Raw genomic sequence first — 14,103 nt, forward strand, 5'->3', positions numbered from 1 at the left:
CCTCCTCCCCGTCACAGACCAATGGCTGTCGACACAGAGACGAGCGCTCGCGGCGCGGAAAGAGAAGGCTTCCCAGGGAGGTGGCGCGGGTCGTGTGGTTCACTTTCACAACTTTATTAAACTAGAAGAATCCCGACGTGTGAATTAAAAAAAAAACAAAACACCTGAGTTCTGAGGCCGCGCCAGCCTCCACGCAGCCCGCTTTCCCGGGTGCGCCCCGCCCAGGTCCAGTCCCGCACTCAGGAGTTGTGCTTCTGCCGCTTCCAGAAGCGCTTGACGTCGCTGTGCCCGGCCGGGGTCACCACCATGAGCCGCTTGGCCGAGTTCTCGAACACCAGGACGCCCAGCTCCCGCGCGTGGGCCAGCAGCAGCTCAAAGTCCACTTGTGACAGGAACTGGTTATACAGGACGCCTGGGGTCCGCAGGTCAGGGACAGCGGGGAGAGAGAGAGGAGGTGAGAACGGGAGGCGGGAGCCCCTCGACGGCAGCATCAGGGAACCAGCGGTATGGGCTTGCCACCCACCACATTTAAATCCTAACACTAGCATGACCCAGCCATATTCAGGAAGGCAGTATAATACAGTAAGAAAACCCATTGCTTACCAAAACCAGAGAAATTATCCCTATGAATTATCCCTCAAATCCTAAAAGATGATGCTGTGAAAGTGCTGCATTCAATATGCCAGCAAATCTGGAAAACTCAGCAGTGGCCACAGGACTGGAAAAAGTCAGTTTTCATTCCAATGCCAAAGAATGTTCAAACTATGGCACAATTGCACTCATCTCATATGCTAACAAAGTAATGCTCAAAGTCTTCCAAGCCAAGCTTCAACAATACGTGAACTGTGAACTTCCAGACGTTCAAGCTGGATTTAGAAAAGGCAAAGGAACCAGAGATCAAATCGCCTACATCCATTGTATCATCGAAAAAGCAAGAGTTCCAGAAAAACATCTACTTCTGCTTTATAGATTATGCTAAAGCTTTTGACTGTGTGGATCACAACAAACTGTGGAAAATTCTTAAAGAGATGGGAATACCAGACCACCTGACCTGCCTCCTGAAGTATCTGTATGCAGGTCAAGAAGCAACAGCTAGAACTGGACATGGAACAACAGAATGGTTCCAGATCGGGAAAGGAGTACGTGAAGGCTGTATATAGTCACCCTGCTTATTTAACATATAAGAGTACATCATGAGAAATGCTGGGCTGGATGAAGCACAAGCTGGAATCAAGATTGCTGGGAGAAATACCAATAACCTCAGATACGCAGATGACACCACCCTTATGGCAGAAAGCGGAGAAGAACTAAAGAGCCTCTTGATAAAAGTGAAAGAGGAGACTGAAAAAGTTGGTTGGAAACTCAACATTCAGAAAACTAAGATTATGGCATCTGGTCCCATCACTTCATGGCAAATAGATGGGGAAACAATGGAAACAGTGACAGACTTTATTTTTTGGGCTCCAAAATCACTGCAGGTGGTGACTGCAGCCATGAACTTAAAAGATGCTTGCTCCTTGCAAGAAAAGCTATGACCAACCTAGACAGTATATTAAAAAGCAGAGACATTACATTGCCAACAAAGGTCCATCTAGTCAAAGCTATGGTTTTTCCAATAGTCATGTATGAATGTGAGAGTTGGACTAGAGAGAAGGCTGAGCGCCGAAGAATTGATGCTTTTGAACTGTGGTGTTGGAGAAGACTTTTGAGAGTCCCTTGGGCTGCAAGGAGAACAAAACAGTCAGTCTTAAAGGAAATCAGTTCTGAATATTCATTGGAAGGACTGATGCTGAAGCTGATACTCCAATACTTTGGCCACCTGATGCGAAGAACTGATTCACTGGGAAAGACCCTGATGCTGGGAAAGACTGAAGGCAGGAGAAGGGGACGACAGAGGATGAGATGGGTGGATGGCATCACCGACTCGATGGACATGAGTTTGAGTAAGCTCTGGGAGTTGGTGATGGACAGGGAAGCCTGGTGTATGGCAGTTCATGGGGTCACAAAGAGTCGGACACAACTGAGCAACTGAACTGAACTGAATCCCTTCCAATTTCCCTCTTCTAGATGAATCCAAATCACACTCATTTGAGAATTTATTTACTGCCATCAACTCATCCCAAAATAAAACAGGCATGAGTTTACTAGCCCATGCAGTAAACAAAAAATAAAAAGCATGAACAGCTTTTTCAGCTTACCAAGACTGAACTGTCCTTCTTCTGGCCAATGACCAAAAAAACCCACCAAAAGCCACTCACCTTCAGTGAACCGGAGTCTGTCCCTTTCCAGCTCCCAGAGCCGAATCTGGTCCGTGATGGTGGGAGGCAGCACTGGTGTCTACAGGGGCAAAGGATGGCCCTTGTAAGATTCAGGAGCACTGCTCCAGGCAGCCCTAGCCTTCCACCCATTCCCCAGATTTGGATGTCCATTTCACTTTTCCATCACTTCATCACCAGGTACCAAGAGCTCTCAGCCTCCTGCAGCTGTTTGTCCCTCCAGCCTCCTGTTTGTACCTGTTTAAGCATCACTGGGTGGGCCCTTGTCCTTAGGAAATGGATGATCTAGGGAAACAGACAAGAATTGGGATCAATGGCAGTAAATAAATTCTCAAGTGAGTGCAATTCTCATTGCACAGAATTCTCAAATTCTCAAATAAGAAAGCAGGAAAGCTACCTGTCTCCTACTGTCACTGAACATCAACTGATTGTTTAAAAATTCATAGGCATATGCCTATCAATTCAACACATCCCAGATAAGCTGTTGTCCTCAGGTGTTGCTCCCATTGGTGATGTCTGCTGCTCCTTCTTTGGCATATTTGCCCTTTCCATAGTTTTTTGTGTTTTTTTTTTTCCTTTAAAGTAACAGCAACTATTATTTTTGAGCACTAACTGCATGGCAGGCTCTGAACTAAATGCTTTACCTCTATTTCACTGACTTCTTTCAACAACCCTATGAAGTGAAAGTTGCTCAGTCATGTCTGACTCTTTGTGACCCCATGGACTATGCAGTCCATGGAATTCTCCAGGCCAGAATACTGGAGTGGGTAGCCTTTCCCTTCTCCAGGGGATCTTCCCAACCCAGGGATCGAACCCAGGTCTCCCAGGGATCGAACCCAGGTCTCCCACATGGCGGGTGGATTCTTTACCAGCTGAACCACAAGGGAAGCCCAGGAATACTGGAGTGGGTAGCCTATCCCTTCTCCAGTGGATCTTCCTGACCCAGGAGTCACGCTGGGGTCTCCTGCATTGCAGGTGAATTCTTTACCAACTGAGCTATCAGGGAAGTGCTGATAGCTGAAGTGAGAACCATCAGAAGCCCTGAAGCGAGAACTGTCATTATTTCCGTTTTCCAGATGAGGAAATTGAGGCTCAGAGAAACAACTAGGCCATCTGTGCAACTACGAAGTGGTGATGCTGAGACACAAATCCAGAGTTATAGCTCCTCCTTATGTGTCTTTTCTGTAGGAGGGTCTACCTCTCCCCACACTGAGAGCCTTGACTTCTCATGATCTGATGCTCACACGTAGACAACTCACCACCACCTTCTGTAACAGACCCCATGCTAGACTTCTGGAAGGTGACCACCCCATACCCCACAACCCAAGTGCAGCCTTTCTTTCCACCCACACCTTCCCCAAGCAGGGATACCTGCTGGGCTGTGATGCCACTGGCAATGGCCTGCTGCACACTCTCCCGGGTCACCTGTGCCACCACCATGTTGGGGAAGCGATAGAGCATCTCAGAGAAAAGGGCAATGAGGGCGATCTGCAGCTCCGACTCTGACCAGAAGATAGGAAGAGGATTAGGAGGCTTCCCACATCTAGGCTCCCCCAAGCCTCAGACAGCTCTATAAACCACCAAGTTATAAGTGTACATGACCAGAAACTGGCAGTCCCTCCTGCTTCTTTCCCCTTTTTCCTCCCCTCCCCATCAGCCTGCTCTCCCAGGGTCCCTCTGTCCAGCCTCACCTGTGTAGGCATACAGTCGGTAATTGGTTTCCACAACAATGAAGCCTGGCTGATGTGCGGTGCCCCCAGCCCCAGAAACACCTGACGAGAGATTGATGGCCAGGCGTGTGGGGTAGTAACGCCGAGATTTCCTCTGAAAAGGAGAAGGGAAAGGCCACAGGCCCTGTCTTAGGATCACTGTCCTACATCTTCCTCCTGAAACATCCGATTCCTCCCAGTGCCGAGGACCTCAGCTCCCAATTTCTAGAGAAGTAGTCAGTCCTGGCAACTGCCTCCTGTGACTGCCTCCCGAGACCCCACTCTCCTTTAAAGGCCAAGGCACCATCCCACCCCACCTCTTCAGTAGAGGCCATGTGTCTGGGTGCTCATACCTTCCTCTGGAAAACAAGCCCAAACTCACGCAGATGTTGCAGAAAGTTCAACAGAGAATCACTCATACCTTCCACAGAGTAATCCTGGGGAAAAGGAGTGGCCAGCTGGGGTCCAAAACACATCCCATTCTCCCTTTCCCAACCCCATACACTCACTCCCTCTTTTACCATCTCTGCATATTCTTTGTTCACTCTTATCCTCCACTGTATTGCCCCATTACTTCATTTCCCCTTCCCATCTCTCTACTCTCTTCCCATCTCGCCCACTCAAGCCCCCTGCTTACCTTGCCCAGAGTGGAGAAGCTGAGCTGGAAGAGGAAGGAGAGAATCTCCACCAGGTCCATGCCCCGACTCTAGGGAGGAATGGGCAGAGGTAAAGGGGGAGGGGTGGGAGGGAGGAAATGAGAGAAAATCAGGGAACAAAGTCTGCAGGCAGCAGTCCCTCAGTGGGTCTGGGGAAGAGTAGAGCATGCTGGCAGGCACCCCTGACCTGCTCACCTGGGCTGTCTGCAGATACTGCAACATAAAGTACCAGAGCTGGGCTGGGGTGTCCAGCAACAGGAACTGGAAGCCAGCAGAGGTAATGCAGGGTGGCTCTCCAGGTTCGGCACTGGAGACAGAGAGGGATCATGGCAGAGGTGTGCAGAGAAAGGCCACTGTCCCACCTGTGTGCCCACGTTTTTTTTTTTTTTTGGTTTATCTCTTGCCATATTCTGCTCTACTCTCCTTTTAAAAATATTTATTTGGCCATGCCAGGTCTTAGTTGTAGCATGCAGGATCTTCCATCTTTGTGGCAACAAGCAGTATGTTTAGTTGTGACATGCAAACTCTCAGTTGTGGCATGTGGGATCTAGTTCCCTGACCAGGGATCGAACCCGGGCCCCCTGCATTGGGAGCATGGAGTCTTAGCCACTGGACCATCGGGGAAGTCCCTCAGCCCTCCTTTTTCAGTCAGCCCCCTCCAATCCTGACCCAAGGTAGACTCAATTTAGCAGGGACTCAAGGACGTGGCAAAACAGCCGTTGTACCTCCGGCTTCCTTACCTCTTCATGAGCCCAGCCTGGCTGAGGAGCTGAGCCAAGTCCTGACTGACGGCTGCACTGGGGGATCCCACCATGAAGTGCAGGACCACCTGAAGAACGGAAGAGAACAGAGTCGGATGCCTTAAAGGCTGTGGGAAGCAGGAATACAAGCAGAGACACCCACAGAGTCCCAAGTCCTCACCTCCCATCGCTCCTCGGCGTACTTGTCAAGTGAGGGGACGTCCCGGGCATGCTTGTCTGGTCCCAGCTGACTTGTGTCATCAGACCAGGCCTTGCCCCTATGCCAGGATGGCCAACAGTAAGGAACCCTACCTGTGTTCCCCACCCACGCTTCTGCCCTTTTTCCACCCTCATCCCCAGGGACTGTGAGTGGGAGACATTTCCTACACCATGTAGCTCCATCTGGTCCAACTTACTCCTAAAGGAGCTTCCAAAAGTAGAGCCTGCAAGGTTGCAGAGAGGCCCCTCAGGAGCTTCCCAGCCAGCAATTCAATCACTATGTCCCCTATCTAATTTAGGAAAAGATGGAAGTGACATACCCACCCAGAAGGGCAATGCGGAGGTTTTGGCGGAAGATGGGGTTGAGGATGAGGCCCTGGAGACCACCAGGGAGCAGCTGGGTGTGCCAGATACGGAGGCCGCTCAGCAACCCTGTGCTTTCCTCCTGAGCTCTGGAACAGAAGCAGAGAGGTGAGAGAGATGACTGGAGAACAGAAAGGAGACCCACAAAGGCGTCAGTTTCTGCCTTTTCTAAACTGGTGGTCCTCGGAACACAGTTTCACAGAGTGAGATCAGTGTCTTAATGCAAATTTCTTTACTGTAAAGCCCACCAGAGCCTTGTTACAGACATCACAACTCTCCGAGAGGCAAAATACAGTAATGAAAATTTCCCAAATGTGTTTAATTACAAGTTTTTGGTGTCCCCGTTAATAGTTCCTAGAAGTGTTCCAAGAACAGCAGTTTGGGAAGCCTGGCTGTTGAGAAATTTGTATCTGGCTAAAAATGCAGGAGAGACTCACTTGCTGAATTCTTTCTTCACCCACAGGGCTACAGCAGCTTGCGGCAAAGCCTGCTCCAGAAAGAGCATCCGCATCACCCAGTTCTTAGCCAAAGATGGGAGCTCCCTGTAAGTGGGGAGAGGGACAATGTTAATATCAGAAACTGTCTTAGAACTGCATCCCTGCCCTCCACAGCCTCTCAAACATCTCACATTCACCACCCCCCAACTTTTACCTGTCTTGCTGCCCCCACATCCTCCATCTGGTTTGGCCTGACACACTTTACTCTCCAAGCCCACCAGTGCTAAGCTTCTATCCACAATAACTTATTTCAGTCTGCAGGCCCCATTACATTTCCCCACCATGGACCCTACCATGAAAGGGGTCCTCACCTGAAGACAGCCAGGCAGGTGGCAGGGTGCCCATACAATCGATCCAATACTCCAGGGCTCAAGCCTCCTAGGAATTCCTGCAAATTCCTGCATTGTAGGTGTACTCGATTCAGTCCACCCCTAGAAGGGGTGCTCTCCATCACCTGAGAGATGAAAGTGTTAGTGTACCCCCACAAGCCATGCCATTGTCGCCCCTCACCTTTCTAATTCTGACTCCCGATCCACTGGCCCCCACACAAACTCATCTATGGTTTCCTTTTTCATGTCACTCACCTCCTCTTGTTTCTCCCAATCCTGACCAACCTCCCCTCTTTTCCTGTCTTCTCGCCTCACTTCTGGCCTAAACGCCAGTCTTCTCTCAATTTCTAGATGACAGAATTGTCAGTTGTCCCATATTTGCAAAAACATTTGATATTTCAATGACTTGTCTCATCTTAACCTAAGCAGTAACAAAGATACTTGTTTGAGCCCAACCCTCTTTCGCTTCTGCCTCTCTTGGTCTGATCAGCCTGTAAGTTCCAAATCTGTATGTTCTTCCCGTCTACTTCTTGGCCCCGCCTCGTGCTGAGCAAGGCAGTAACTATTTTTCCCCTCCATGTCTCCCAAATCCAATTCCACTTCTTTCCTCTTCCCTCCCCGAAGGTCAGCTCACCCCATTCACCCTGATCTACGCCGCACGATATCCCAACTTTCCTCCCAGTCTTCGCCTCTCAACTCTCTCCCTCATATCTCCGCCACCCCTTCTCTCCCTGCACCCTTACCGTAACTCAGTGTCGATCCCCTCCTCGGGCACTCCGAGTCACAATCCGTCGCTGAAACGGAGCCAGTGGCTCCCGGGAATAGGAAAAAGGATGGCGGGAAATGACAGGGAAAAAATGGGAGAAAGACGAAGAATTTCACCGACTGGAGTCCAAAGTGGAGGATTCAGAAGAGAAGGGAAGGCGTGAAGAAGTGGGGAGGAAAAGAATCGGCGCTGCACTCGTCCACAACAGGGCATGCTGGGAACTGGAGTCTTGTCCTTCCTCACCCGGGAGCAAACTGAGGCGCGTCTGACTACAACTCCCAAAAGGCACCGCGAGGAAGCCTAGGGGAGAGAGGCTAGGTTGTACTTAAGAGAGCCGGGAGCATCAGTGGCTGCTTCGTTCCGCCTCCCTTTCCACCCACTCGACTAACGGCGAGTTTAACTGACTGAACTGCAGTGGGGACTTTGGGAGTAGAAATACCCCGAGGGCTTCCCGGCGGAGATGCAGAAACTGCTTGGTGGTGAGGCGCTTACGTGTAGAGAGGCAGGAAACAGGGTTCCTTGAGCTCAGTTGCTTCCCGTAAAATTGGAATAATGAACGTTCCAGAGCATTTTCTCGAATTAGGAGTTAATTCAATCCATTGCGCCTTCCTCGGTACCTAAAGTGAAGTCTGAAGTCGCTCAGTCGTGTCTGACTCTTTGCAACCCCATGGACTGGGACCTGCCATGCTCCACCATCCATGGGATTTTTCCAGTCAAGAATACTGAAGTGGGTTACTGTTTCCTTCTCCAGGGAATTTTTCCGACCCAGGGATCGAACTTGGGTCTCCCGCCCTGCAGGCAAACTCTTTACCGTCTGAGCCACCAGGGAAGCCCAAGTCCTCCACAAATGTTCTCATGTCTTGCATGCTTCCACCCACCTCCCCAGTTCAGTTCAGTCACTCAGTCGTATGGACTCTTTGCGACCCCATGGACTGCAGCCAGACTTCCCTGTCCATTACCAACTCCTGGAGCTTACTCAAACTCATGTCCATTGAGTTGATAATGCCATCCAGCCATCTCATCCTCTGTCGTCCCCTTCTCCTCCCGCCTTCAATCTTTCCGAGCATCAGGGTCTTTTCCAGTGAGTCAGTTCTTTGCATCAGATGGCCAAAGTATTGGAGTTTCAGCGCTTCTCGTTTAATTAGAAGATCCTAATAAATGCAGTTTTTAAAAGAAAAATTGTTTGGCCTGATTTCATTTATGAAACTATTATGGGGTGAGGGAACTCCTTCAGTAAAAGCCAGAGCTACATGTTCCCCCAAATTCCTGTAAGGCAAGTTTTATTGGGAAGATCCCCTGGAGAAGGGAATGGCTACCAAGTCCAGTATTCTGGCCTGGAGAATTCCATGGACTGTATAGTCCATGGGGTCGCAAAGAGTCAGACACCATTGAGCGACTTTCACTTTCAAGTTTTGTTATTCCCACTTTGCAGACTAGAAAATGGAAATTCACTGAGATTAAGAAATTTGTGATTGCGATCAGACATCTAGAAAGTGCTGGAACTGGGATCTGAAGTACATTTGCGAGTGACCAGGAGTCAAATGGAGAAGGCAATGGCACCCCACTCCAGTACTCTTGCCTGGGAAACCCCATGGACGGAGGAGCCTGGTAGACTGCAGCCCATGAGGTTGTGAAGTGTCGGACACGACTGAGCGACTTCACTTTCACTTTTCACTTTCATGCACTGGAGGAGGAAATGGCAACCCACTCCAGTATTCTTGCCTGGAGAATCCCAGGGACGGAGGAGCCTGGTGGGCTGCCGTCTATGGGATCACACAGAGTCGGACACGACTGACACGACTTAGCAGCAGCAGCAGAAATCAAAATGGTAAGACTAAGCCTTTGTTACACTTTGTAGCCAGCCCATGTGTGTTTTGTTGTTCCATTTCTTTAGCAATGTTTAAAATCCTCAAAGAGTGACACAAAACTGGCAAAGCTTCTTTATGACAGACGTTAAATAAGGTTAAAGGACAAATATAATCTTTATTTTTGGGGGCTCCATAATCACTGCAGATGGTGACTGCAGCCATGAAATTAAAAGACGCTTGCTCCTTGGAAGGAAAGTTATGACCAACCTAGACAGCATATTAAAAAGCAGAGACATTACTTTGCCAAGAAAGGTCCATCTAGTCAAACCTATGGTTGTTCCAGTAGTCACGTATGGATGTGAGAGTTGGACTATAAAGAAAGCTGAGCACCGAAGAATTGATGCTTTTGAACTGTGGTGTTGGAGAAGACTCTTGAAAGTCTCTTGGACTGCAAGGAGATCCAACCAGTCCATCCTAAAGGAGATCAGTCCTGGGTGTTCATTGGATGGACTGATGCTGAAGTTGAAACTCCAGTACTTTGGCCACCCGATGCGAAGAGCTGACTCATTTGAAAAGACCCTGATGCTGGGAAAGATTGAGGGCAGGAGGAGGAAGGGGTGACAGAGGATGAGATGGTTGGATGGCATCACCGACTCAATAGACATGAATTTAGGTAAACTTTGGGAGTTGGTGATAGACAGGGAGGCCTGGCGTCCTGCAGTTCATGGGGTTGCAAAGAGTCGTACATGACTGAGAGACTGAACTGAACTGATAATCTGGGAAGAAATGGTTGATAAAATAGCCAAAATACAAAGAGCACGTATTGCTCAAAAGCAGTAAGAAAAAGAAAAAATATAATAGAAATACTAAGAAATAACAGGCAGTAAACGGAATAAACACAAGTGCCTTGTAACCAAATGAAGAAACTCTCAAAAGTGATTCTTTGCGACCCCATGGACTATACAGTCCATGGAATTCTCCAGGCCAGAATACTGGAGTGGGTAGCCTTTCTCTTCTCCGGGGGATCTTCCCAACCCAGAGATTAAACCCAGGTCTCCCACATTGCAGGCGGATTCTTTACCACCTGAGCCGCAAGGGAAGTCTAAGAAACTCTCACCTTCACTCTTAATTGAAAGTGAAAGTGAAGTCACTCAGTCGTGTCGGACTCTTTGTAACCCTCTGGACTGTAGCCCCCCAGGCTCTTCTGTCCATGGGATTTTCCTGGCAAGAATACTGGAGTGGGTTGCCATTTCCTTCTCCAGGGGATCTTCCCAACCCAGGGATCGAACTCAGGTCTCCCTCACTGCAGGTAGACTCTTTACCATCTGAGCCACCAGGGAATTCACTCTTAATTAAGGAAAAATAAATTAAATAAATAATGTCTAGTTAGCAATGATAGTAATAATGACAACCTCACTGTTGGCTTCAGTATACATGAGCACTTGACCATAATTCTTTCGTGGAAAGTTGACATAGGCATACCCTTCTAAGGGTAATTTGGCAGTATGTACCAATGGTTTTAATGATTACCCTTTGACCTAGCAACTCCCCATTAGGAAGGTAGCATACTGAAATTCTCCCACATGGGTAGAGAGATATACATGCAAAGATGTTTACTAAACTGTGTTTATTGTTGTAGCCTGAAAACATTGGAGGCAGCCCAAATGTTTATCACTGGGAGCTGGTTAGATAAAATGTGGGTCATTGAAATATAGAATACCAGGCAACACTTGCAGAGGAGGTCACTGCCTCCTGGCCTGAACTGTGGACCACCTATCATGACAGGGAGAAAAGGAGATTACAAAGTGGCACACCTAGTCCAATGCCATCTTTTAAGTAAGCATTTATGTGTGTGTAAAACTGAAATAGGCCATATGCTTCATTTTGATCAGAGCAAACAAGGGGAGCTAGGTGGACTGGATCACGGTTCCCTACAATGTAGGGAAAACTAAGTCTGCACTGTTCAGAACAGGAGCTGCTAGTCACTTGTGGCTATTTAAATTAACTAAAATAAAATTTTTAATTCAGTTTCTCAGTCACATTAGCTGCGTTTCAAATATAGCTGCATGTAGCTAGCAGCTACCTATTAGACAGTGCAGTTGTAGACCATGATCACAGAGTTCTCTTGGAGAGCCCTGCTTTAAGGGATGCAAGGGATCTGATGTCTGGCTGAGCACAGGCTGAGTTCCTAGAACTGGCCTTCAGGAAAAATCAGCCTGGGCTCCTAGGAGCTGCGATTATGGAAGGAGCTCTATGACTAGGGCTATCCACCCTCTGTATGAAAACATCCTATGATGGGTAATGGAGAGCTCATGTCTTCTCCCCTTCAGGCGTCCTAGAAAGAAGGAACAGAGCCAGGAGCTGACAGGCTGTTCACCATCATTTTTTCCATTTCCCAGCTGTGCTGCCCTTGGCATATTGCTAACCTAACCAAGGTTTTTCTTCTCTGCGAAATGGCAATAACTACTTCCTGTGATGAATCAACTAAGATATAAAACTCCAGAAAAACATCGACTTCTGCTTTATTGACTATGCTAATGCCTGTGTATGGATCACAATACACTGTGGAAAATTCTTAAAGAGATGGGAATACCAGACCGCCTGACCTGCTTCCTGTGAAACCTGTATGCAGGTCAAGAAGCAACAGTTAGAACTGGCCATGGAACAATGGACTGTTTCCCAATTGGGAAAGGAGTACGTCAAGGCTGTATATTGTCACCCTGCTTATTTAACTTTTATGCAGAGTACATTATGAGAAATGCTGGGCTGGATGAAGCACAAGCTGGAATCAAGATTGCTGGGAGAAATACCAATAACCTCAGATATGCAGATGATACCACCGTTATGGCAGAAAGCAAAGAGGAACTAAAAAGCCTCTTGATGAAAGTGAAAGAGGAGAGTGAAAAAGCTGGCTTAAAACTCAACATACAAAAAATGAAGATCATGGCATCTGGTCCCATTATTTCATGGCAAATAGATGGGGAAACAATGGAAACAGTGACAGACTTTCTTTTCTTGGGCTCCAAAATCACTGCAGATGGTGACTGCAGCCATGAAGTTAAAAGATGCTTGTTCCTTGGAAGAAAAGCTATTACCAACCTAGACAGCATATTAAAAAGCAGAGACATTACTTTGCCAAGAAAGGTCCATCTAGTCAAAGCTATGGTTTTTCCAGTAGTCATGTATGGATGTGAGAGTTGGACCATAAAGAAGGGTGAGTGTCAAAGAATTGATGCTTTTGAACTGCGGTGTTGGAGAAGACTCTGGAGAGTCCCTTGGACTGCAAGGGTATCAAAACCAGTCAGTCCTAAAGGAAATCAGTCCTGAATATTCATTGGAAGGACTGATGCTGAAGCTGAAACTCTAATACTTTGGCCACCTGATGGGAAGAGCCAACTTATTGGAAAAGACCCTGATGGTGGGAAAGATTGAAGGCAGGAGAAGGGGACAACAGAGGATGAGATGGTTGGATGGACCTGAGTTTGAGCAAACTCCGGGAGATAGTGAAAGACAGAGAAGCCTGGCGTGCTGCAGTCCATGGGATGGCAAAGAGCTGGACACAACTGAGCGACTGAAGAACAGCCTGGCACATAGAGGGTGCTCAGTAAGTAGCACTGTCATTATTTTCTAAAAATTAACTAAAAACGTGTAAATTCATACCTGTAGTAAGTGCTACAAAGAAGAGCCATGTGCTCTGAGAGCATCAAGAGGCGATTTGACTTGGTTGGGCAAGTCAGGGAAGGTTGCCGAAGGACAAACAGGAGTTAACAAGGCAAAAACAGTAGGGAACTATGTTCCAGGTGGAGGAACACCAAGCTACAAATGCCATGTGGCAGGGAGGACTGTGTTCATTGGAAGGACTGAAAGGTGGCCAGTAGTGGACAAGGCAGGGGTAGGGGAGCAAATTTGCCCAAGAAGATTTTGTTCTAGGTTAAGGTCCATGGGAAGCCATTAAAGGGTTTGGAATAAAGGAGTGGGTTTATATTTGCACGCTTAAAGATCACACTGGCCGTAGGGCTGTAAACAAACCAGAGAGGAACAGAAACAGATCCTGGGAGATTCTGTGGTGGTCCAGGCAAGATGGAGGTAGCATGTGCCCCGATGGGGATGGAGACAGAATGATGAATTTAAGAGGAATTGGGGAGCCAAGGCAACAGAGCTTCTTGGTAGACTGGACTTGGGAGATGAGAGTAGGGGAAAAGGGGTGTAAGGATGATCCCCAGGTTTCTCTCTTGTGCAGCTGTCAGAGAACCACAGACGAGCAGCAGGTTTGAACCTGCTGAGACTTAAATTCAAATGAACCCAAGGTGATTGCATAGGTCTAGAGCTTAAGAGTTATAAGGTCAGAGGTTTGGGAGTTCTTTGTCCTGTCAGTGCTTATCTTAAATTGTGGGTCACAGTGATCTGAACTGTGTAGGTTCCAGCAGGACTCAGATCTGTGACCTGGAACCCCAAGGGCCTATTAATACAACCTAAGATTAAATTATCTTTATTGTCACTCTCATTATCCAGTTGGCTCACTTTGTGAATGTCATCAACTGAGACCCAGGGTCTTTATTTCACATGAACTGCCATCAAGATGGGTCTGCCTTTTCCAATACTTGCAGTGAATTTTGTTTTCATTCCAACCAAATTTGAACTCTGTGTTAAACATTTTCCTGGTGGCTGTGGTTCATCCTTCCAAGCCTCTGAGATCATTTATGCTCTTGGTTTGGCTCTTAAACCAATTCACACCTGTTG

The 14,103-nt window shown here is 47.8% G+C and overlaps 1 protein-coding gene across 2 annotated transcripts; it reads right to left on the reverse strand.

Annotated features, from left to right (window-relative positions):
• Nucleotides 1–93: 93 nt before the first annotated feature.
• On the reverse strand, nt 94–7,752 carry GTF2H4 (general transcription factor IIH subunit 4). 2 transcript variants are annotated; one of them, XM_081522642.1, is made up of 14 exons: nt 7,533–7,752; nt 6,772–6,914; nt 6,401–6,505; nt 5,921–6,052; nt 5,563–5,659; nt 5,382–5,470; nt 4,837–4,948; nt 4,623–4,691; nt 4,339–4,422; nt 3,968–4,100; nt 3,648–3,778; nt 2,514–2,561; nt 2,259–2,337; nt 94–412 (listed from the first exon to the last, which is right to left on the reverse strand). In XM_081522642.1, exons 2-14 carry the CDS (start codon nt 6,909–6,911, stop codon nt 240–242), a joined length of 1,392 nt encoding a protein of 463 aa, XP_081378768.1. In that variant the 5' UTR covers nt 6,912–6,914; nt 7,533–7,752; the 3' UTR covers nt 94–239. The 2 variants fall into 2 exon arrangements, with proteins under 2 accessions (XP_081378768.1, XP_081378769.1); XM_081522643.1 differs by having other exon boundaries at nt 7,424–7,605.
• Nucleotides 7,753–14,103: the final 6,351 nt, after the last annotated feature.

This window comes from Giraffa tippelskirchi, chromosome 8, assembly GCF_054371585.1.
Source record: "Giraffa tippelskirchi isolate mGirTip1 chromosome 8, T2T-mGirTip1v1.2.pri, whole genome shotgun sequence".
NCBI classification, from domain to species: domain Eukaryota; kingdom Metazoa; phylum Chordata; class Mammalia; order Artiodactyla; family Giraffidae; genus Giraffa; species Giraffa tippelskirchi.

What these genes read in the sequence shown, in the direction of transcription:
- GTF2H4 (XM_081522642.1), bottom strand. Translation starts at nt 6,911, where the DNA reads ATGGAGAGCACCCCTTCTAGGGGTGGACTGAATCGAGTACACCTACAA. An exon ending in AGTATCTGCAGACAGCCCAG is followed by an intron (nt 4,692 to 4,836) that starts GTGAGCAGGTCA and finishes ATTCCTCCCTAG; the next exon opens with AGTCGGGGCATGGACCTGGT. An exon ending in ACCCAGTGATGCTTAAACAG is followed by an intron (nt 2,338 to 2,513) that starts GTACAAACAGGA and finishes TTGCCCCTGTAG; the next exon opens with ACACCAGTGCTGCCTCCCAC.